General features: G+C 44.0%; 1 protein-coding gene across 2 annotated transcripts; it reads left to right on the plus strand.

Annotated features, from left to right (window-relative positions):
- The first annotated feature begins 3,923 nt into the window (after positions 1-3,923).
- STARD7 (StAR related lipid transfer domain containing 7) lies at positions 3,924-24,129 on the plus strand. Of its 2 annotated transcripts, none has more exons than XM_006220523.4 (8): positions 3,924-4,851; positions 13,673-13,881; positions 14,218-14,267; positions 15,530-15,640; positions 15,721-15,803; positions 16,242-16,341; positions 21,456-21,540; positions 22,351-24,129. In XM_006220523.4, exons 1-8 carry the CDS (start codon positions 4,523-4,525, stop codon positions 22,533-22,535), a joined length of 1,152 nt encoding a protein of 383 aa, XP_006220585.2. In that variant the 5' UTR covers positions 3,924-4,522; the 3' UTR covers positions 22,536-24,129. The 2 variants fall into 2 exon arrangements, with proteins under 2 accessions (XP_006220585.2, XP_072807535.1); XM_072951434.1 differs by lacking the exon at positions 3,924-4,851 and adding an exon at positions 12,163-12,282.
- The last annotated feature ends 1,143 nt before the right edge of the window (positions 24,130-25,272 follow it).

The raw sequence follows: 25,272 nt of genomic DNA on the forward strand, positions 1-25,272 counted from the left end.
TTTTTTTTTTTGCGGAGGCACTGGGGATTGAACCCAGGACCTTAGGCATGCTAAGCATGCACTCTGCCACTGAGCTATTTCCCTCCTCCCTCTACAGAGAGTTCTGAAGCTAGGATGGCCTTTTGAGTTGTCCTGAGTTGGGGGTGAAGGGACCAGGCCTTTACACCCCAGCTTCAACCAGTCCCTGGATGCCTGCTGTCCCCAGAGGGGAGGGTGCAAGTTTGGGTGAGGAAGCTCTCTTCACCTGGGGGCAGTTCCTGAAGAGGGCGGATAACTGAGGGCTGTTAGCCAGCAATACTCCCAGCAGCTAGGGCAGAGGCCCTGCAGTCGTGAAGGTCCGCCTGGGTGGCCTGTTGTGGTGTGTATTACTCTTTATGCTACCCAGATCCACTTCCTTGTATAAGTTCTGGGAGCAGCTCTACTTTTTCCTGGGGAAACTGATGGCTAATGGGACAAACCCCAGCCCCCATCACTGCAGCTGATCTTGAGGCCCCAACTGATGCTCATCATCTCCCTCCTTACTCTTGATTCTTCTCACCCTCAGGAAGCACCCCTGCTGAGCCCCTGGTCGCCAAGCCCTTTTTAGGTCATGGCTGCTGCACTTGTCTGTTTACCATCAAAACCGAGCAAGAGTGTAACAGAGAGACACCCAGCTGGATCGTCTGCTTGCCAAACATCATCCTTTTTGCTCCCATTGTGTAACTAGAGTCCTGGTTCCTCCTGATGATCAGGGTCAATTACGGCTGCCAGGATGGTGACTCCTGCTTCTTGCCTGCTAGTCCCTGGGCATAAGAAGCTCAAAGTGCCTAGTGGCAAGTGTGAATTAGAGTTCAGCGGGACTTTTGCTATAACCCCCTGCTGGAAATATGTTCTCTTTGGGAATCAGGACCTCAAAACTCTCAAAGCTCAGAGTTGTGGTGACAGAAATACCCCAACGGAGTTAATGGTAAGTGGAGCCACTCCTTCCTGCACGCCTTGGTTCCTGGACCTATCTGTCCTTCCTACTGGGACACAGCACCATATTGATTGCTGATAAGAGTGTATGTAAACTGTGTACTTAGTTGGTAGCATATCTGTGCTGGCACCTCAGCTGTGCCTTCACAGGCGTCTCCTCTCTGCTCAAGCTGGTGTCTTCTGGATGGTACAGAATGTGGCAGGGCCAGTGGCTCCCATGGTCATGTGCCACTGTCATGCCTCCTTTGCTATGCAGGGGGTCCTTTGGTCAGCTTCGACATTATATGAGACCCTGTGTCAGACATTCAGTAAGCACTCAAGAAAGTGGTGCTGGCTGAGGCCCTATAGACAAAAAAGGCAAACCATACCCAGCACGCAGCAATTCCAATCAAAATAAATTGTTGCCATTTCCAGGATGGAAGGCATCCAATGTAGGCAACTTGTCATCAAGTGGCTGGCTGTTCTCTATGAGGAATTCTGCCATTTGGGGGGCTCAGCATTTAATTCATGGCTGGCAGATTGGGCGTTCAGCAGCGGTAGTAGCTACATCAGCCCTTGTGAACGGGAGCCCGTGCTCTCGGGTCCACGTAGTGTTCTCATCCCTGCCACGGTGGCTACTCTATTCACTGCCAGTGCCGAGGTGGCTGATAGCATCTGGCTGACACCAGCTGGCGAGTCACTGTCTCTGCTTGGTTGTTTAGTGCCTCTTTCATCGTAGATGCTCTCTGGTGGGCATCTGCATACCTTTTGCCCATAGACAAGATTTAGAAATTTTGTCCTTGATCTTCTTTCTACTCCTGGGCCCTTCTTTCTCTCTCAACCAGCCAAGCCATCTGCTAGTGCCATGAGCCCATACACAGTCCAACCTTGGCTACAAAGCGGATGCCCAGGTGCACCACTGAGAGGATTTATTCATTAGGAGAATTTCCCTTGCCACTGTCTTTCAAGATTACCCTAGGGTGAGGTGATAGTGCAGCCACAGTTCATTTTCAGCTTGCACCCACATACCACTCTGACCTATAAGCAAATCAAACTGGTTTTTTCCCTCCTTTATCAGCTGGTCATAAGGGGACTCCACCTTCTATGCAGCCTTGGGTGTGAGCTGAGGGAGAGGCATCCGTGCACAAACAGCAGGTGACAAAGATATGTAGGCCATCTGTTCGTGTGGCTTACTGTGCCCCTGGCACATCCCAATTCTGGATGTACCCCTTCTGTCTTACTACGGATTATGGCTGGGCCTATTCAACTTTGTTGTGGGTCTAACAGGCAGAACACAACTTATATAACATGAGTTCATGATGAAGAATTTTGAATCAACTTAAATGTATACAGAGGGAATAAACTTTTTCAACATTGTTCTGGGGATACAAAAGCAAAACAAAGTTTGATAATGGACTGGAAGAGAGGTTAGGCCAGAGAGTATTATTAAGGTCTGAACTACAAAGTGGTAGAGAGAATGGTGTAGAAGAAATGGATTTTTAAAATTCTAAAGAATTGATAGGTACAGAAATGGATACAGCGAGCAGGTTTATGCCATCCTTTCAAAATCAAAATCATAGCTGTAAAAGGAAGGAGAAGGAGGTGGTATCCGGGAAGAGGAAAAGTTAAGTCTCTGTTTTTCCAAAGCTTTTTTGAAGATGAACTTAATTGTTTTATGTACCAAGGGGAAAGAGGCAAAAAAGATGGGAAAAACAGCCAGATTAGAGGGGCTCAGCTGGCGATCCTGAGAATTCATTTTGGTAAGCAGAATAAAACAAAACAAACAGAAAGTGAAACAAAAAAGAAACAAGAAGAAATGCTAAGCTCCTTTTAATCAAAGTAAGGACAGTAGGAAAATTCAACCTCTCCCCTCATACTCCCTTCCAGCCATCCCACCATCACTGTGAAAACCCTGGCTCAACAAAGTATCAAACACTATTTTCTGTTATATATCCAATTCTCCTTACCCACTTTCAAGGGAAAATAAACGTCAGTACTAATCCTCAGAGTAAAATCAGACCGTCTGGACAGATCGAAATTTCAGCTCCCAGTAGAGTCTTTTTTTTTTTTTCCTTTTTGGAGAAACATCTTTTATTAAGAACATCTAAAATTGCTCAAAGAGGTGCATTAAAAGTAAAATTTCTAAATGCACTGCCTTGGCACGCACAGTCCCTTTCACATCGACTTCCTTTTACAGTATTTTGTTTGTCAATCGGGTGCTTAAAAATGTAAGGGAACAATTTCGTGTAAGGTTTCCCTATTGGACATCCAGCATTTTCGTTTTAATGAGATTGGGTACAGAATAGTAATTTAATGCCCTTTCAAGATCATTTACGCAGGTTCATGGATGGTGCAAAACTGTTTATCTTCTCACGCTGCCACCTTTGGGTCAAAGAAGAGAGGGACAGCTACTACTCGACAGGGGCATCTGCTCCAAGCAGTTCCATTCTGCTACCCTTTTACCAAAGGGCTACCGCATTTCCAGACTGCGACGGGTCACTTGCCCACGCAGCTCTCTGGAAAGTGTCCTGGGCTCTAAGGATGTCACACCTGCCCACTCTTGCGTCGCGGGTTCGCAGACAGAAGGCAAGTGCTCAGGCTCCGACCCTCGGAGGCGGTCTCGGCGTCCCGGGAGCTTCGGGGAGAGCCACCCGGGGAGGCCAAGGGAGCTTTTGATGGCAGCTGCCACCAAGCCTCAGCATGGTCTCCATTCCCCAAAGGTGTCTACACCGTTCCGCCCCTGGCCCCCCAACCTGCACACACGCAGCGCCCCGCAGAGGCAATACCGAGACCCCATCCCACCCTAGGCTCAAATTGAACGAGGCGACGGGCCGCCGGGCTCTCGGAGCAATTGTGCGAGCACCGCGCAGGAGTCTAGCAGGTACCTGGCCGCGCCCCCTCACGGGGCGGGGTCGGGTGGCCGGAAGATGGCGGCGGCGGCGGGGTCTGACGGTCAGTCTCCGAGGCGCCCTTGACTAACTCCCGCCGCCGCGCCACCTAGCTTGCTAGCAAGGGGTCCCGGCGCGCCGCGCTAAGGGGCGGGGAGGGGCGGTGACTAGCACTTGACGCCGCCAATCAGCACCGGGAGTCATGGCCGCGCCCAGTCAGGGCCGGGCGGCGGGACCGGGGTAGGTTGCAGGCTGGCAGCACGCGTGGCGAACGCGGGGCGCTCGGGACCTCGCCGCCACCTCACCGCTTCCCGCCAGCAATGCACCACGACTCCTGGCGCCGGTTTGAAGACGTCAAGGAGGCAGGCGACCGACAGGGCTGACCCGCCGTCGGTTCGCCCGGGGCGCAGCCCGCACCAGCGAGCGCCTCTTGCAGCGGTTGTGGGCCTGCCCCCGCGGCCCCTGCCATGACCGAGTCCCTCCCCCAGAGGAGACTCGTCCTCAGCGGTTGCTGCAGAGAGAGATGAAGGACCTGTTAGACCGTGAGACGAGTTCGGGGCCCGCCAATTAGAGGGACTCGGCGGAAGGTCGCCTGCGGCCTCCCGGACTCGTTCCCTTCGTCGCGTGGGCGAGGCCTCGCTAGCCTCCGGGCGCGCGGCGGGTGCAGGGGGCACCGGGCCCCGGCGGAGCGCGCGGACGACATGTTCCCGCGAAGGCCGCCGGCCGGCCTGGCCGCCTGGCTGGTGGGCGCGGCGGCGGCGGCGGCCGGGCGCGCGGGGCTGCGGGGCGGGGGCCTGCTCGCCCTGCTGGCCAATCAGTGCCGCTTCGTGACGGGCCTGCGCGTGCGGCGCGCGCAGCAGATCGCGCAGCTCTACGGCCGCCTCTACTCGGAGAGCTCGCGCCGCATCCTCCTCGGCCGCCTCTGGCGCCGGCTGCGCGGACGCCCGGGCCATGCCTCTGCCTTGATGGCGGCGCTCGCCGGCGTGTTTGCGTGGGACGAGGAGAGGATCCAGGAGGAGGAGTTGCAGAGGTAGGCCCGGTGGCGTGGTCGTGCCTGTTCCCTGAGGTGGGGAGGCCGGGTGTGGAGGTGGGGACATGGAGCCCTGGGGCCTGCCTTGGCGGTCAGTGCCTCTCATGTACCGAGTGGTACTGGAAGTGACGATGCAAGTAGCTTGATCCTGTTGTAGCAAACCACGTTTCTTTATTGCCTCTATGTGTTAACTTGATTTGTCGAGCTAGAAATAACTGCAGGTGTAGGTTAGTGGAGGACGAAGACTTTGGGAAGCATGACACTAAAATAACATTGTGAAAAATAGGTATTCGGGGGGAGGGTGTAGCTCAAGTGGTAGAGTGCATGCTTAGCATACATAAGGTCTGGGGTTCAAACCCCCGTATCTCCTCTAAAAAAAAGTAAACTTAATCCTCCCTCCCCCCTCCAACAAAAGAAAAATAGGCATGTAGGCCATTGTTCACATAACCTTTTTTTTTTTACTTGTGTATTATTTTTCATATCCTTCATTACAGGTTACTTACAAGCCATTGAATATAGTTCCCTGTGCTATACAGTAGGGCCTTGTTGTTTATCTATTCTTTGCATAGTAGTTTGTATATTCACATAATCTTTAACACATCCAGAAAGGTGCAGATTCCAAACAGGTTTTAAACTTGACCTGAGGGTATAGATAATGCAGTTTACAAAATTATTTCATCCCAAATGGGACTTCATGAGAAATGCCAGGGGAGCGCTTTTGTCATTGTGATTCGTTGGCAGAATTATGAGGCTGGAAATGATTTTGCCCCACCCCCCTCCATACAAACCAGAAGTGCAGACATTTTAACCTGGAAGAATTAGGTGAGTTTTATGCTACTGCCGCTAGAACTTTGGAAGTACAGTTTCATTAGGCTTAGAAATCACGCTGTCACCATCAGAACTTCTTTGTGAAAAGTGCAATACCACTGATTAAATTTTTCAATCCATGGTTCTAAACCTAGTCGAGCCCTTACAGTTTTCACGTAATACCATGGGGAAACCTTGCTTTGGGTCTTGTTTTACATTGTCACTGTATTTTCTTTTTTAACAAATGTTCTTAAACTGTTCTATCTATCCCACCACAGACACTGCCCCCTCAACTCTGAGACTGTGATTTCAAGAACGTAGGATTGTCCCCTACCCCAGATAAATCCCACACAAGTGTACTTATTTTAGCCATTTCTTCTGTTACTCCACATTTTTGGTTAGGTTAAAAGTGGAAATATTTCAGTAAAGTACCGTGACCTGTTTGGAGGTGTGGCACCTGGATGCCAGGCAGCTATTTGTGCAACACTGTGAATTGTGGGTAAATGCAGGTGTATCTTAAGAGCTGGTAATATTTTTCCTAGCAGGAAAGATGGCTTTTAAATGCAATTTAAAATCATCACTACAAACAGCCTTATTCACAGAAAAATTAAGATAGTGAAATGTGATGGGTAGCTTGCCTAGTTTCTGTCACTGTTCTTTTGCTATTTGTCCAGTGGTTCTAATTGTGTTCTTGGGTGTGAGAAATAAAATAATTTATGGGACGGAAACTTTTAAATTGAGAAATTACCAATTAAGTGTTTGAATTTTCATTCAGTCTTTTATGATGAAATACAACGTGTTCCACAGTGGTGAAAGTTGAAGGGAAAATTCCTAGTTGAATCTATTTGGGGAAGAGAAGAAAGACCAGGAAAGAGCTCTTGGGTACTAAAGAGAGGGAAGATGTTTTGGGGGTGGGAGTTGAATAGCGTTAGGACCTAGGTGGTAGATGTCATTCTTTGGCTTATTTCGCGTGTTTTTTTGGACGACGTCCTAAGCCCTCTGATTTGCAGGAGCTGGAGGGGAAAATAAGATAGGAAATAGATGTGGTAAACATTTGAGTCAGTAGTGACTGCCCACTGTGGCAGAAAGAGATCAGATGGTTGAAACATTCTTGGTACTAATCCAGCTGCTAAAAAGATACTGTTCTGCGATAACCCGCTTGGGAATTTCAGAAGCTTAGACAGAGGCCAGTGAATATACTTAAGGTGCCCTTTTTGACCCTCTCCAGAGTTGTTCCAGTGACGCTCCTCTTTTAACACTCCATACCCATCTAATTCATGCTTGAATTCAATCATATGCTTAAAATTTGAGCAACTTACCCATTTTGATGGGGTTTTTTTAGTGTCTCTGTAGGGAGGCAGACATGCTGTTGATCTGCGTCTTGATTGTACAGTGATTTCACAGGTTTTTGTTTTCATAGCTTATTGTGTTTGTATTTTCTTGCATGAAGTATTCTGAGCACAGGTTAACTTTTTTTGGCTTGTTGTTTAAATATTATTTGCTTTAAAGGAAGCACTACTCAGGTTGTCACAGCTAGCTTAGAACATCTTAGATTTTGTTTGTTCTAATGAGACGATTTTGGGTATGATTTCTTCCATAATGGAGCACAGTTGAGCGTGCCTCGGGACAAGTGCATTTCTTTAATTAATGGAAAAAGCATAATTGTCCCATGGCCCTTAAATCCCAGCCCTTGGCCCTTCTGTGCTGTTTCTGTACCAACGTGCCCTGGTACAAACTAATTCTGATACTGTTGCCTTAAACAAACAGTGATGGAGCATGCAGGACCTCTCTTTGAATGTGTGCTTTAAACTGGCATGTGTTTTTTCTTATGTTAGTTGAATTTCTTTTCAGAATGACAAAGAAAAACCTTGCTTTCCATTCTCTTGTGCTTAAGAACATCTTAACAAATAGGAACTCATTAATCGAAGAACAGCAAGAAAATTTGAGAAAAGAAGTAACTGGAACAAAGTGGCTTTGACTCACTGATAGGCCATGTGTAGAAATTAGGACTTTTAATGCTTAGTCTAGTATTCTTACCCAATTGGCTTCAGTTAAACGATCAAACAAAATAACTTTTAATCACTGTTTTTGGTGCTAGCTGGCAATCTGTGAGCCAAGGGAAAACCTTTTGGAAAAATACAGCAGTAATTTTTGATTGCTCTGAAACTTTAAAAAAGTTTTTTACAGGAAGAAAAAGAGGAAGGAAGTTAAGAAATATGAAAGGCTAGGGGAAAATGTTCCATTAATCTCTCCCCTCTTTTTTTAAAAGTTACAATTCATTACTCTAGAAGTTTGAGTAAATAAGTGCCTGTGAAGTTTCGTAAAGAAAATTGTCCATTTTCCCATTTCGGTCTTTCAGAGAGAGCATTCAGAATACTTTTAACTTTTCAGTGTTCTATTGATTAGATAAATGATCAACAAAATGTCCTTTTGGCTTAAAGGAACTTTTTTTTGCCCCTGTCATCTGAGGGTTTTTACTATTATACCTTCGCAGATAATCAGAAGTATGTAAAAGCTGACTTAAATTTTTTGAGATTGCCTTGATTATTTTATGGTTAACCAGTTTGGCCCAGAATTGCAGTGAGCTGGTTGATGTCTTTTACTGCTGGATATGTCCCGTAACGATTGTACTTGATGAAGTTCTCTAACTTTGACCATAACTGGGAACTTGAGGAGAGGATCATTGAAATGAGGCAGTTGTCTTGCTGAAGTTACTGATTACAGGGACGGCTTCATCTGAATCATTTTGGAGCCTTATATCAAGCTCTACACCTAGGGCAGGGAGGGGCCCCTAGATGAGCCAAATATGATTATACTTATTTTTCTGTTTTATTGATGTTATGTCTTCAATTTCCATAGGTCTTAGTCCATCCAGTCTTTCTCAAATATTGAAATGACTTCAGTTTTGGAGAAAGGAAAGCATTGACTGTCTTCCCTTGATCCTCTTACTAATCTGCTGGTTCTGTTACTATTTGGGGAATAATCTCTTTTGTCCTTCTTTCCTCTCTTCTTATTGCTTGTTTAAGTCTATTAGATAATAAGGTTTAGACACCTATCCCATCCAAATAAGACTGGATACTGCAGGCTAACTTGAGGTTTATGGTGAGAGGTTTTTCCTTCCTTCACATATATGATGGTGACCGTGTGCCTGTGTGCTAACAATTATGTCTGTCATGTCAGAGTTTAGGAGTTGAGACCCTTCGGAGATTCTTGAACCTGGAACATGACAATCATTGACATTTTCATGATGTAATCTCACTCCAGCATTCACATTGTGCTCTTCAAAGAATGAATGTCATACCTTCACAAGACATTGCTATCCCCTTCTAGGGACTTAGTCTCATGTCTAATCAAGGCCACCTGGTGACTTTTAATCAGGTAGGAGAGGTTGATGAAGCAGTGGGTCAGAGGCTGTGCTGAGTCTTAGAAGGCTGTTAAAAATATTGCCTATAGACATATAGTTTAATTTCCTTAAAACCATGTTACTATATAATTTTATGAGCCTCTAATGTATTTTTAATGAGATGTTCCTGCCTCTCTATTATGTGATAAGAAGGACATTCAAGAGTCATGCTTGGTTTTTACCAAAGACTGCTTTACTGGTTCCTGAGAAGTGCCATAGCTGGTTCCACAGGATGCCTGGATTATTCTCTGAACAGGTCTAGCTGTGGTTTTACTTTTGCTTTCTCCTCTGCAAGGTCTTATTGCCTACTTTAAAGTTCCTTCCCTTTTTCTACAGTTGGACAGTTTTTACAGTGATAGCAGTCAATCCTATTTTGCAACTTTTGATTCAAATTGAAACTTTAAAAAAAATGGTTAAACCTTTTTCATCAGAACATCAGTATAAATTGTACTGGCTAGGGTCCTTGGTTGCAAGCAAACTGATATTGGTTAACTTAAGCCAGAAAGAGATTAATCAGAAAGGTGTTAGGTCACTCAGATCATTGACAAGAAGGCCAGAGAACGGATTGGCCAAGAGAACAGCCAGGACCTGCTACAGGAATACTCTTTGGGCAGTATTGCTGGTTGTGTTTCCTAGATTGGTTGGATTCTCAACTCCCTCAAGATCACAGAGAAAATCTAAAACCTGTGCCTTGTGTCATTTTCTCAAGATTCAAATCCTCTACCAGAAGTCTCTGATTAACCTCACTTAAATTAGGATCTGTGCTGTCACTGCTAGGGGTTAAGAGGGGGGCTGTATCCCACCTATTTCGGGATTCTCCCCAAAGAGAAAAAGATCTCAGGCAGTTAAAACAACAAATGTACCCATAGGTAAATATTTTCATCTAAGTCCAAAGTTCAAAATTCAGAGAATTGGAACTTTAGAGCTAATAGAAACCTTTAAGGAATAGTATTCCCACTTTATAGGTGGGAAAAGGGAGGGCTTTGCAAGTAAAATGACTTGCATAAGATCACACCACTAGTTGGCAGAGCCAGGCCTCGAAAAGAACCCAGATCTCTACCCTCACCATCGCTTTGGATTGCTCTAAACTTTTAATCTTGGTTTACCAGTGTAACATTGAAATTTTGGCTTTTAAAGCAGTGTATAAATGTGATCTTTAAGTAAGAATTTGAATTATTGAGGGCTACTTCCATATTTATTTATTCACTCAATTTATTCAGTGAACATTTGTTGAGCATGTCATGTTTACCAGGCACTTGATTGGAGCTGGAAATGAAAATATGAAAAAGACTGATTCTGAGCCTTTAGGGAATTCACAGTATAGTAAGTGGGACAGATATAAAGATAGATTAATTATAAGATAATGTGATATGTTTCTATAGAGGAATAAATGTAAAAGTATATATGGTTAACGCTGCCTAGGAGTTAACCTTGAACCGTGTGTTTTTCTGGAAGGTTGAGGAGGAGTAATAGACAGGATGTGTCAGTAGGTGGTGTCTTCAGTCTTGTATCACAGAAGCATTTGTATGTGACACAGCCAGCAATCTTGCTTTCCTATTTGCTACTTAAAGGTTTTGGGGAAAATGCAAGCCATGTTTTTAAAAAATATAAATAAAATGTTTCATGTATTAACAGGGTTTAGAAATAACATGAATGTTACAAGTGCAGTTACATTTAAGATATAAAATATTGTAAATACAGTTAAAGCCTTTTCTGGACCCTTTTCCAACTGAAATATCCTCTGTCCTCCAGATTATCCCTATTTGTTGTATTCCATTCCCATCTGTCTTTATACGTATGTATACATCCCTAAATGATATATAATGACACATAATTTAACTTTTTTTTTTTAATGGAGGTACTGGGGATTGAATCCAGGACCTCGTACATGCTAAGCATGTGCTCTTCTACTGAGCTGTAACCCACCCCATATGGTATTGTTTTGAATATTTTAAAGCTTTATGTAGCCCTGGACAAAATACTAACAAACCGAGTCCAGCAACATATAAAAAGTATTATATTCAATGAACAAGAGGGATTTGTCCCAGGAAAGCAAGGCTAGTTCATCATATAAAAATCAATTTAATATATTGCATTATTAGAATGATGTACAAAAACCACATGATCATGATCATCTTAATAGACGCAGGAAAAGCATTTGACAAAATCCAACCTCCTTTCATAATTAAAAAAAAAATTCACGAACTAGGAATAGAAGGAAACTTCCTCAACATGGTAAAGGGTATCTACAAAAAAACACAGCTAACAGCATAGTTATTGGTGAAAGATAAAGCTTTTGCCTAAGATCAGGAACAAGACAGATGTCTGCTCACCCTTCAACATTGTACTGCATAATCTTGCCAGGGAAATTAGGCAGAACAAAGAAATGAAAAGCATCCAGATTGGAAAAGAAGGTAAAACTAACTCTATTTACAGCTAACATGATCTTGTATATAGATAATTGTAAGGAATCCATAGGAATTTATTAGAGCTAATAAATAAGTTCAGCAAGCTTGCAGGATATAAGATCAGTTTACAAGGTTGTATTTCTGTAAACTAGCAATGAACAGTCTGAAAATAAAAGTTAGGAAAACAATTTCATTTGCCATAGCATCAAAAAGAATAAAATACTAAGGAATAAATTTAACAAAATAAGTACAAGACACCCTGAAAACCACAAAAGATCATTGAAAGAAATGTTAAAAGACGTAAATAAATGGAAGGATATACTGTGTTCATGGATTGAAAGTCTTGATATTGTTAAGACGGCAGTACAACCCAAAGTGATCTGTAAATTCAACACAGTTCCTATCAAAATCATAGCAGGTTATTTTGTGAAAATTGACAAGCTAATACCAGTGCTTAGATGGAAATGAAAGACCCAGAATAGTCAAAACAGTCTTGAAAAAGGACAGAATTGGAGGACTCACCCTTCCTGACTTTAAAACGTACTACAAAGCTACAGTGATTAGGATGATATGGTACTGGCATAAGGATAGATATGTAAATTGTAGGTGTATACAATTTTAGAGTTTAGAAATAAACTCTTACCATTGTGGTCAATTTGATTTCTCAGTAAAGGTGCCAAGACAATTCAGTGGAGAAAGAATAGTCTTCAACAGATGGTGGTGGGACAACTGAAGATGCACATGCAAAATAGTGAATTTACACCCCCTGCCTCACACCATACACAGAAATTTAATTGGATCAAAGACCTGAATGTAAGCTAAAACCCTTAGAAGAAAATATAGGCATTAGTTCTTAATGACCTTGGATTAGGCAGTGGTTTCTTAGATAAAACACCAAGAACTAAGCAGTCAAAGAAAAAAGATTAACTGGACTTTATCAAAATTGAAAACTTCTGTGCGTTAAAGGTTACTATCAAGAAGGTGAATAATCTAAGATTTCAGTAGATCTTTCTCCAGAGAAGATAAACAAATGTTCGATAAGCACGTGAAAATACGCTCAACATCATTAGTCGTTATTCGGAGAATACAAATAGAAGACCACAATGAGATAATACTTCACACCCAGTAGGATTGTTAGAATCAAAGAGATGGACAAGAGCAAGTGTTGGCAAAGATGTGAAGCAGTTGGAACCCTCATACATGGTTGGCATGAATATGAAACGGAACAGCTGCTTTGGAAAATAATCTGGCACTTCCTCAAAAGTTAAACATTGAATTACCATGACCCAGCAAATAACACTGCCAGGAATCTACCCAAGAAAACAGAAGCTTATGTGTATACAAAACTTGTACGCCAGTATTCACAGCAGTATTATTCATAATAGCCAAAAAGTGGGAACTACCAAAATGTCCATCACCTGGTGAATGGATAAACAAAATGTGATACATCCATAGAGTGGAATATTATTTAGCCGTAAAAGCATAAAGTACAGCGTGAATGAACCTTGTAAATATGCTAAGTGAAAAAAGCCAGATCGAAGAGACCAGCTATTGTAAGATTCCATTTATATGAAATGTCCAGAATAGGCAAGTCCATAGCATCAGAAGGTAGGTGAGTGGCTCTCAGGGGCTGTGAGGAGTGACTACTGTTGGGGATGGGTTTCTCTGGGGGATGACGACAGTGTTCTGGAATTAGTAGTAATGGTTGTACAACCTTGAGACTATACTAAAAAGCACTGATTGGTATACAATAAAAGGATGATTCTTATCCTATGTCAGTTACCTCTTTAAAAGAGAGAAGGAAAAATACATAAATACTCTTATAATGTGATAGGAAGACAATGCAATAAAAATGGGCAAAACATCAAATGACCTTCATAATTATAAATCATAATGATTATTTAACATTTGAAGGCTAATTGTATGCCAGGTACTAAGCACTTTACATGTAAATTTATTTAATTTTTATAGTCAGCCTTTGGAGTAGGTACCATTATTATCCCCATTTTACAGATTAAGAAATAAGGATTGGTTAAGTAATGTAACACTCTAGTTGATGAATGTTGGACTAGGATTCAGACTCATATTTTTATTCACTACACTTTATACTGCTTTAAACCCACACTGTTCTGTACTCTTGTTTGTGTGGACATTTCATTTCACAGGACTGACTATGCACTGTGCCTGTTTTATTCCTTTCCAGATCCATTGATGAGATGAAACGGTTGGAGGAAATGTCAGGTTTGTTTCAGAGCTCTGGAGTTGAACGTCCCCCTCCCGAACCAAAATCCCAAACCCAAGGGCATGAGGATTCAGGAGGCAAAGAGCAACCATGGGAAATGGTGATGGACAAGAAACACTTCAAGCTGTGGCGGCGGCCCATTGCAGGCACCCACCTTTACCAGTACAGAGGTGAGCCCAGCCTGGCTGCCTGGGGGTGTGCTCCGCGGTCGGCGGGTGCACAGCGCCGTGTTCCTCCTGCTCTCCAAACGCTTCTATTCTGGTTGTTCCTCAGGAAATTTGCCCTGTTTGCTGTTTGTTGTTTTTCCTCTCCCAGATGACGAGCGTCTCCATGTCTTTGCTATACTTTGCTATAGATTGTCTAACTTTGCTGCCCCAATGTGACTTCTCGTTCCCGAATCTGCCTCTAAGATCTGTCCAGTGCTCTGTAATTGAGATGCAGTTAAGTGACAGTGAGGTGAGTGATGAGACCGTGGCAAACATCCGTATTCTTTCCTGTCGTTCTAGTTTTTGGAACCTACACGGATGTGACACCCCGGCAGTTCTTCAATGTTCAGGTGAGTAAATTTTTCTCCCCAGTCTTGGAGCTGCTGAGCCTAGAAATCTACTTGCCATTGTCTGCATGAGTCATTTCTCTGACTCAGAGGACACTGGCTTCAGTACGTCCATCTGTCTCTTAACCCTCATCTCATGTCCAATAGCATCTGGGTAAACGTTGGACTTAGGATTTCTTTGTTTGTCCAGTGGGGATAAGGCTGATTTGATCCCTTACAGGGCTGTTGGGAAGATCAAATAGAGGGATGGATTTGAGTGCTTTAATTTATCTTATAAGGCTTTATGGTTTTTTTTCTAAACAATTTGAGGGTAGGTTATATACCCTTTATTCCAAAATCCTTTGATATGTATATTTTAAAAACTAGATGTATTCGCTTAACTAGCCATGGTACCATTATTAGCCAGTAAATGTACCACTGATGCAGTATTTACAGAATCTTTGTGTTCTGGATTTATCTGTTGGCCCAATGATGTCTTTTATGGCATTTTTCCCTTCCGTGCGGATCCAGTCAGGATTTAGTAGTCTGAAACTAGTCCACAGTGACGATGTTTATTTAGTAAAGATGAAGGGTGTCTGTTCAAAGACTGCTTTCCTCCTTGGAGGGAAATGTATGAAAAGGGGAGGTGGGATTACCCAGGGTTCTATAAAAAAATTTTTTTCCCTTCCTGGATCTTTCATGTTTTACTGGACTTGCAGTAGCTAGTTTGATGATTATAACACCCACTGTGAATATACAAGAGCATGCTTTCCCCTAAGCACTGAATTTTGTCAGTCTGTATTTAATTTTTGTTGGTTTGGATGTTTATGATCTGTGTTGTATTTTGAAATTCCTTAGTTACTAGTGATGCTAGAAATTTTTAAAAATATGCTGCTTGCATTTGTGTGAGGTGTCTGCTCGTATTTTTGGACTTTCTGTCTGTTGATGACTTACTAGAATCATTTTACCCTTAACCTGTTTCACTGTCTGCTGTATTTTCCCCAGACATATCTATTGCGATATTTTTTTCTTACACTTTCTTTGATTTGGCTTTTTCTTGTTAAGATTCACTTTCTAGGTAATGGTATTGGCCTACAAGAAGGGATTTTAAAAGACTCTTATGTAGTGAACACAGCCATGTCTTTTGACACTCTGGCACTGCCTTTTGGGTCAGATCACTGTTTTCAGAAGAAGGTCCTTGGGTCAGAGGTCCAGGCATCTGGAGACATCTCCCGCAGCTCTGTTTTGGATCTCTTGGGCTCTCATGGTCTTTTCTCTTCCCGCAGCTGGATACAGAGTATAGAAAAAAGTGGGATGCCCTGGTGATCAAGCTGGAAGTGATCGAGAGGGATGTGGTTAGTGGATCTGAGGTTCTTCACTGGGTAACCCATTTTCCTGTGAGTATTTTCTCTTCTGGTTTTACTTTTATCATGTCCATGTGAGGCAGCGCACTAATCCTGCCCCTCCTTTCCTTCAGTATCCAATGTACTCACGGGATTATGTTTATGTTCGGCGGTACAGCGTGGATCAGGAGAACAACGTGATGGTGTTGGTGTCGCGGTATGTATGGTGACCTGTGGCTCCTGCTCAGTCCCCTTAGCTGTGTCTTCGTTCATGGGTGTCTGTGGTGGGAGTGTGTTTGTCCGCAGTGCCTTAGAGGTGAAGCCAGGGCCCCGTGCGTCCCAGCTAGAACTTGAGTGGGCTGTGAGGACTGAGGGGATGTCAGCTTTTCAGTAAACTAACGAATTTAGTTCCTTACTGTTGATAATTAAAAAAAGAAATGCTCTCTTCTTCAACACAAAGCCTAGCGAGCCAGGAATCACCAAGTTAACTCACTTTGTTTTTAGAACTTACTTTAGATTCATTCATCTTAGTGACTTCTGTTTTAATTTAAGATTAGAGGCAGCCTTTTAGATTTTCCTCTTAACTTTAGCTCCTGTGCTATTTTCTTTGTAGACAGTAAATTACTATGAGTTTCCTTAACTTTTCTCTTCCTAGTGCCGTAGAGCACCCCAGTGTGCCAGAGTCTCCAGAATTTGTCAGGGTCAGATCATACGAGTCCCAGATGGTTATCCGTCCCCACAAGTCATTTGATGAGGTGAGTTCTACACCATCCAGGAGGTGATGTGGAGTGGCTTTGGGATTTTCTCAAGGTGTGCCTTTTATCTGAACCCGGGGAGCTTGGCTTGCTGTGCCCAGTGGTTCTTGAACGTGGCACGTGTCAGAATCCCCTGGAGCTTGTTACAGCAGTACTGGGCTGTGGCTGAGAATTTGCACTTTTTAAGAAGTTCCCAGGTGAGGCTGATGCTGCTGGTCTGGGGACCACCCTTGAGGACCCCTGCTGTAGAACAGTGTACCTGGAGAGCCCCCAAGACAAAGCAGTGGCGGCCATTGGCTCCCGTTACTGCGGGACAGCTCGGAGATGATGGCCCCTGACTCGTCAGTGACAGCGTTCTTGGGCGAGCACCTTTCCCATCAAAATTTCACCACAGTGGGCAGAACACCTGCTGCCTTTCTGGACTCTGTTTCCTTGTCTGTAAAATGAGAGAGCTAGATTCATGCTCTCTGCCTTCTTTAGAATTTTGTGACCTTTCTTTGAGAAAAGTATTTTCTTCAACTTAGTGCAGTGTTTTATTTTTTATTTTTTTAGCCAAATCTCTGTTGAGTGTACATATTAATTATTGTGGTTGCTGGTTTTAGTTCTGTTTCACTTTATAATGGCTTTGTTTTAGAGCTATATGACTGTGTTCTTTTAGCATGGTTTTGTTCTCGGCAAGTTGTTTCGTTTCTCCACCTGAAGTGGGACTTCTGGTGTGACGGGAATGGTGGTTCGCCTCAGTCGGTGTGGTGTTTCACTCTTGTTTTACTGGGAGATCTGTGTGTTACTTCTGCATCATTTTTAAAGCAGTATTTTTCAAACCACGGACTGCTACCCAATAGTGGAAAACAAAATTAATTTAGTACTTAAAAAGAAAAGGAATTAATAGAATAGAAACTGAGTGTAAGCATATTTCATGAAACGTTTGGTTACAGAAATATGTATGGGTGTGTGTGTATGAGAGAGAGAACTAGATTGCAGTGTAAAAAGGATTATTCACAGTGTGTTGTAAAAATAGTTAAAAATGTTGTAAAGTCCTTGCTTTAGTAGCTGGACAGGAAGTCTGCTGTTGGTGGCTAGCTACCTTTAGACAGGAGAGCCTGGGTCAGGGTGGGGATGGTGTGGGAGTCAGGATTGCACCTCACTCTTTCACTTTATGTTGCTTTTGAGATTTGAACCTTGGCCATGTATTTCCTATTTGGGGGAAAAAAAAAGTTCCCGCATTACTGCTTTAGATACCATGACCATGAGACAGCTCAGGCAGAGTTCTGCACCTGGCAGAGTGTGTTGCATCCAAGAAATAATTTCATTTGGGGTTGGGGGAACAATATGGATTAATCTGTATAATTCTTTTAGTATATTGTGGCAAGTTCTTATGCAAAAGGTTAGTTCTTTTGAAAAGTTGGTTCTTGTGAAAAGGCAGACTGTGGGTGGAGGAGAGCAGGAAGTGCACTGGAGGCAGATGACATGATTCCACCAGAGACAAAGGCAGAAATGAGCCTGGGATGTTCAGAGACTCACTGTTCAGAAAGGAATGTAGAGGTTAGGGAGGGGTGAAAAGTGACAGTCACCATGTGCAGAGGGACTTGAAAACCAGACAGCTGAGTTGGGATTTGCCAGATGGAAGGTAGATCCTTGGGCCAAGGTATGGTGTTTGGTTTGTTTTACTATTTATTGGGAAAATTTGAAATGTATACAGAAGGTCAAGAAGTAGGATAGTGTAGTGAACCGTCTGTGTTCTTCCCGACAGGGACCGAGCCATGGCCAGACTTGCTTTGTCGGTTCCCTCCCCCGTTCCCTTTCCCACTCCCTGATTATTTGGAAGCAGATTCTTGTTGTGCTCTAGAAGAACTCTTACATGAATTCTTCCATAGATATTTCAGTATTTATCTCAGAAAGAAAAGAGATTATTGAAAACGTAATCTCAATATCGTAATTCTCTAAAATCAGATATATATAGTATTCAAACTTTCTTGATCGTCCGTGAATTTTTTTGTAGTTGGTTTATTTGCATCAGGATCCAGATAAGATCCAGACACTGAAACATGTTCATACTGTCTGTAGCTTTGTATCTATTTCTTGAGTTCCCTCCTTTTTTTTTTTTTTTTTTTTTGCGGTTATATTTATTGAAGAGGCAAGTTCTTTATTTGGATCTTGCTGGTTGTATCCCTATAGTGTCCATAGTGTCATTTAACATGTCTCTGTCCCCTGTGTTTCCTGGATGCGGGTACTTCGATCTCGAGGCTTGAACAGATTCAGGTTGTTTGTTTCGAGGTTGTTATTAGAAGACAAACAATGTCTGATTTCCCCCTTTTTTTGTGAATTTGAAAATGATGATTATTGCTCAGCTCTATTTCATTTGGGGTTACAAAATGCTAATTTTGTAATTTCTTAATTCTTTCTTCACTTATTTCCATTTATTAGGTGAAATACTTTAGGTGAAAATTTCCTCATAAACTGTTTGGTTTCCTGTAGTTCGCAGGGAAGGGAAGTAAGAGGAATGCTTGATTTGTTTCCTTCATTACTAAGTTTTTTGGGGGAGGGTGGGGGTAGTAATTAGGTTTACTTATTTATTCTTAGAAATACTGAGGATTGAACCCAGGACCTCATGCATGCTAAGCATGCGCTCTACCCTCCCCCCATTTACTAGTTTTTTGAGCTCTAGACCCTCCCCCCATTTACTAGTTTTTTAAATAATGAATTATTTCTCTGTAGCGATTCTTCAAAGGTAAAGTTTCGGTTTTTTGTTTTTGTTTTTTAAAGAAATGCCTTTATAAACGCACAAATTTAAACATACTAGATTGGTCTTAATCCATTACAGTTATTCTTGTCGATGCTCAAATTGTCACACTTTCGGCTGTTAGGAACCTCTTGTTACTGGCTGCAATCCTTTTGACTTGACCTCAGGAACTCTCCTGTTTTCTGTTACTGTAAGGTATTCCAGGTTCATCTTGAATAGTTTTAGCTGTTAACCTGGAAATTAGCATTTCTTCTAGGGGCCCTTATGCCCTTTAAGGACATGGCATTTAACTACCACAGTTTGGCCTCTAGGAGTTCTCATAGCTCGGGGCTTGCTCATTGTTTTTAGGCCTTTTCAGAAGATAGAACTGAGTAATCAGGGTTGTCTGTTTGAAAGGTGCATCCTAAGTGCACACCAGTACTTTTAATTCAAATTCAGGACCGTAGAGAGTTACCTCTATTTTGTCCTTAGGATATGTATACACTGTGTGCAAAATACTGAGTTTTAAAGTCACTCGAATTAGGTCCTCTCTTTGTGGTTTTTCCTACCAACTCAGGTCATGCTTAGGTTCCTTGTTTGCTAGTTTTTTTAGATACTGCTTATTACATTTAAGCTTCTTCTATTAAATAATGCAGAAAGGTGGGAGGGTGTAGCTCAATGGTAGAGTGCCTGCTTAGCATGCACGAGATCCTGGGCTTAATCCCCAGTACCTCTATTTTGTGTGTGTGTGTGTGTAAAGAAATCACCACTTTAAAAATAAAAAATAAATAAAAATTTAAAAAGTAATAATGAAAAATGTGTGTTTCCAAAGTCAAATATATAAAAGAAACAGAGTAATTTAGCTTACATCCCTGTTCCTTCTACCCAGTTCCTTCCTTCCAGTAGGTAACCATTGTTTTCGATATAAGCAGTAGTGGATGAGAACCCTGGTCTTTTGACTAGTGTTTTATGGGAAGAATAATTTAGTCTGCGTGTACTAACTCATTCAGTCTAGTAGCCAGCCTCTGTGGTGGGTGCTGTTACTGTTACCATCACGCGGGCTTCACCTCTCCTTCCTCTTTACCTCCGTGGTATTCAGTCTGTGTCTCTGTTACGGCACCTGTTTAACCTGTTAGTTGGAAGCTCCTGAGGGCAAGGACTGGCGCATTTTTATTTCCTCTGTGGCACCTAGCACAGTGCCAGACACAGAGCAGACATTCAGATACATGTTGAGTAAATGAATAAAAGGTTACAACATTTCACCCAGGAAATAAAGAAGATGGATTTTGGTGTGAAGACATGAGAGGTTAAAGTCATAGTGCTGCCACCGACAGTTGTGGCCAGGCTGCTTTAAGCAGTGCAGACTTGGAAGTGGCTGTCTCTTACCCCCTTTGGCTCGTACCTCTCCTAGGCTCAGGATACCTAGAATCTCTTTAATCCTTATCCTCACTGTACCAGGCAATGAGTGGACTGAGCCAGAGAGTGGGTGCCTGGGCCTTGTGGTCAGAATTCTGGGTTCATCCTGGCTCTTGTTGAGTATGTGGGCTGCCCTGGGCGAAGTCACTTAGCCTCTTTGTGCTCAGTTTCCTCATCTATAAAATGGGGGATAACAGTACCTACCTAATAGGATTGTGAGCAGCTGAAGCAGTTCCTGGCACGTGGTTAAGTGCTGTATGTGTTTGCTATTAGTAGAAGTGGTAGTAGAGTTCATATCATTTTGATATGATTAAGATGTTTAAACACTGCGGGTAAGCATAGGGTCCTCAGGATGCCCCCACGTTCACGTTCGAAGATTCCCTAGAAGGACCCAGCTTGCAGTTACTCTCATGGCTGAGATTTATCACAGTGACGCAGGAAGGATGCACAGCTGGATCAAAAGGAGAAGGACCCAGGCAGAATCTGGAAGAATCCACTGCAGGCTTCCTCATGTGCTCCCTCCGTGAGGGCTCACAGGGCACGTCCTCCCCCAGCAACAAAGACACAGCAACATCTGTGTGATTTTTTTTTTTTCTTGCCCAAGGAAGCCAATTAGAGATTCAGCACCCGAGATTCTTACTGGGGGCTGCTCACATAGGCGCCCTCTGCCTAGCTTGTCCTAGAATACCAGCCCCAGGAGGAAAGCAGATGCTCAGCATCAAGCGCACTGTTTGCACAGATGAGACCCAGGGAGCCACCCTTTAGCATTTAACTGTCGACTGGGAGCCGTCGGGAGCCAGGTTCCCAGACACCAGCCTGGGGCAGCCTCACAAGATCATAACCTCTCAGGTCTTTGGTGTTAATAACTCAGAATTTTTTGCACAGGGTGAAAAAAATGCCACTTTCCACCCCAGAATCTGATCTTGGTTGTTGTGTGTTATGTGGGGGGTAATTCATCTTTGTGGTTTTTCTTTTCCAGAATGGCTTTGACTACTTGTTGACATACAGTGACAATCCCCAGACTGTATTTCCTCGCTACTGCGTTAGTTGGATGGTTTCCAGTGGTGAGTGGGCACTTGTAAAGAGGGCCTGGAACCTGGGCTGAGTGTTTTTTTCTCTAGCTTCATAATGGCAACAAGGAGATTCATGCTCGTCTCACTAAAGCCCTTTCAAGTTCATTCTTGAATATTGTTTTGAAGTTATTAAAGCTTCCAACTGCAATTTGGAGTGAGTCCCAAAAAGGAACTTAGGCCCAGAGGAGAGTTATAAGAAGAACATCAGCTTAATGCCTTAAATATGGACTGTGCACATTAATGTATTTTAAAATTTGCTGCTTAGTGTTGGAAGCCATAAAATCTAGCATAGAAAATGTGATTACAGGACAGTCACCTGGAGAGAGGGGCCACCACCCTTCTTGCTTGACAAAGGCTGCATGTCACTGCTGTGACTGCACCTTTCCCTTTTAATCTCTTGCCTTAAAAGCACCCTCATGTAGTTTTCTTCCTTCTGGTCCTCTATAGGCCACTTCTTACACCTCAGGGGAGAATGATGAGGGAGAGATTGGGTGTTTCTGTTTGACATTTCCCTAAACAAGGTTGGCAGATACTTAGGCTGTGCCACTGATACATGGTATTTTTTTAATCACCTGAAAGAGAGCCTTTGGGGATTTGTGTGACCTGATCAGCACCCCTTTTCACAGGGTCTCAGGGGTTATGGGTTGTTTTCACTCCTGTATGCTTTGGTTGTCATGTCAGTCAGGCTGCGATCTCTGTAAGGAGGCATTGGCTCCCTACCATGAAAGAAAGAGGCCCTTCTGGTTTTAAGACTACTGCGGGGTTGTATGTCCGTCTGTCTAGATTTCCCTCTCCCAACAGGCATGCCAGATTTCCTGGAGAAGCTGCACATGGCCACGCTGAAAGCCAAGAACATGGAGATCAAAGTTAAGGACTACATCTCGTCTAAGCCTCTGGAAGTGGGTAGTGAAGCCAAGGCCACCGCCCCATCTTCCGAGCGGAAGAGCGAGGGCAGCTGCGGCCCTGCCCGGATCGAGTATGCGTGAAGGACTTCAGGAGAAGAGGGACAGGCTGCTTCCAGCCCTGCCTCGGTTTCTTATCGCTCCACTGCGGAACGGGACATGTGTTAGAGGTGTCTGCTGTAACCACCAGTGCAAGATAATTCAGCAATGGTGTCCAGTCTCATTCAGAGCCCTTCTGCTCTTTATCAAAACAGAGAAGGAGGCATCCGTGGAGGCATTGTCAGACAGTTCTCAGGCCGAGCATTTTGAGATTCAATGTTTCACTGAGCTAATCTGGAACCAACGTCTCATCTCAGGCCAGAGGGGACGACATCTATTGCTTCCTCTGAGTGGTTTCCTCCACCCACATTCCATTCTCAGCCTCGGTTCTGCAGCACTTTGGGTTTCCTTTGGTTCTGAACGTCCAGCTGGACCGACTGGGTGGTTGAGTCTCCAGTGAGGGTCATGGGGAGCGCTCTTGGTCACAGTCTTGGTGTTGAGGGGTGTGAACTGTTGCTTGGCAGTGTAAGTGCCTTGTCCTCACCTTGCTCCTACCTTTAGGGGCAAAGTTTGTACCAAGAAATGTCTCTTCACCTCCCATTCACACCCCACTGACTGACCCTACCCGAAGCAGTTTCCGTGGAGTTGGCCAGTTCGTCTGTATTCACGGTCTATATTAACTTTCGTAGTTGCCTCCTGTAGCCCATTTACCAAGAACACTGGGAAGCTGATCCTTTTAGACATCGCTCTGTATTGTCAGTGTTTTTGACAGGGTCAGTGGAAATGCTCAAACCATAACACTTTAGCATTTTTTTTTTAACCTTTGTGTCAAAAAGTGGGAATTGGGGAGTTGAATAGATTTTCCCATAGTCCAGGTGTACAGAGAACACCTTTTTGATTCAGGCATATTTTTCACACTTCAGGTTTGATTGGATGCCAAGGACTTGTCCATGTTGGGGGGGCTACAGGCAGAGAGATGGGGGTTGGGCGGCTCCCTCTCAAAGCTGTAGACAAGCTGTGTGAACGAATAGATGGAATCTTGTCCCAAATGCTAATATAAGGAGGATGTGGTTTATGTGTCCCTCTCTCGTTCCTCTGAAGAGGTTTTCCTCTTCCGAGCTGAAATAAAAGCAGACGGCGCAGTTTGGATACAGTCACAATCAGGTGGGATTGGTCTGGTCTAGCTGAGTGACTAGGTTCTCCCCCCAACCCCCGCTACCCTTTTGTGTTGTTGAAAAGAGGAGCTAAACCTGAGACTAACTTTAAGCCCCTTGACCTTTTTGTTGCCTAAGTTTTGTGCCAAGGAAATGCCTACCCCGGTGTTTCATGTCTTGCCTTCTCTGCGTCGTTGGCGGAGCAGAGGTGCGTCAGGCAGTCCCAGCTTCTTTTCTCTTCTCATCCCTGGGACGTGACGCAGCCAGAGCAGAACCGCTGGGTTGGGTGTGAATTTAGCGCACGTGGTGGTTGGGACATGGGTGGGTGTGGTGGGAGCACATGGGTGCTGCGGAGCTGGGTGTGGCACTTCCACTCTGCGCTTGGGGTTGGTCTGTACAGTTACTCGTGTCATTGTAATGATTTAACTCCTGACTGTGACATTTTTATCAAATGTGTGAATAAATACATAAAGATTGGTACCAGAGAGTGTGTCTTTGGACAGATGTTGGCAGGGAAATCTTGCCTACTGGACTTACTTCTTCCTGATCATGAAGTTGGCACGTGGGAGCGGCGGAGCTTGGTCTTTCTTGGCAGTAACTGACACACAGCTCACCCCTTGTCTAGACTGTCAGCCCTTTCCTGGTGACCTGTTTGGCAACTGAAAACAAACGACCTGTTACCACTTCCTTGTCTTGATCTACTACTGACGCATACCCTTTGCTTTAAAATAAGGATTGACGGAGGAAACGATTTTGCTGATAGTATTACTAGGGAGGGAGTGATGGGGGGAGGGGACTCGAGCCCGGGTGTGGACGGTGGGCACACATCAGGACCCTGGCCGGGGAGGGAGGATGGAGAGCTCACAGCGCGAGACCTGGTGGGAAGTGGGGTCACACAGGCCATCCTGCTGGAATGCAGATTTGTTCCAAGGTGATTGATACATTAGAGACACCCGGAGCATCACATGAATTTGTGATTTTGCCAGAGGGGAAGCACTACGTGAACACAAATGCACAGCCAAACTACAACGGTCGTCTCCCTGTTGCTCCCAAATAGTCACTGGAAAGACCTCTCTCCTGGCAGACCGCCTGTGAGGTCGTGTGCTATGCTGCACATGTGTCTGTGACTGTAGGTTTGGGAAGCTGGAGATTCTGGCCTCCATCCTAATGCGGGGGCCCCTGCTCAGCACCCCTGCCGAATCCAGGCTCTGCATGAGCAGTTACGCTGAGAAGCAGCTGAGTTCTTGTGAGCAACACTTCCGTGGTCAGACAGCTCTGGTTTCAGGAAGTTCTTTACCTGGAGACCAAATGGGCCTCAGTGTCTACCGCTGGGTCACACCCTGTCCTTGGAACGACACTAGAAAGTGCTCCCGTTGGACAGCACCTCGCGTTCTTGAGGATGGTGCTCATGTGACTCAGCTTTTCCTGTGGTTCATGTCATCTGCAGCTTCAAAAATCTTCCAGCTTTTTATTTTGAAAATGTTCATACGTGTTGAGAAGTGGAAAGAGTAATGATACTAAGACCTTGTGTGCCTTCCCCTACCTTTGCTGGTTGTTCACTTGCTTTATCTTCCTCTCTGTACGCACTTTGTTCTGGACTAGACTGTGTCCTAAAGTTGGTATGCTGG

The sequence above is a fragment of the Vicugna pacos genome, chromosome 28 (assembly GCF_048564905.1).
Source record: "Vicugna pacos chromosome 28, VicPac4, whole genome shotgun sequence".
NCBI lineage: Eukaryota > Metazoa > Chordata > Mammalia > Artiodactyla > Camelidae > Vicugna > Vicugna pacos.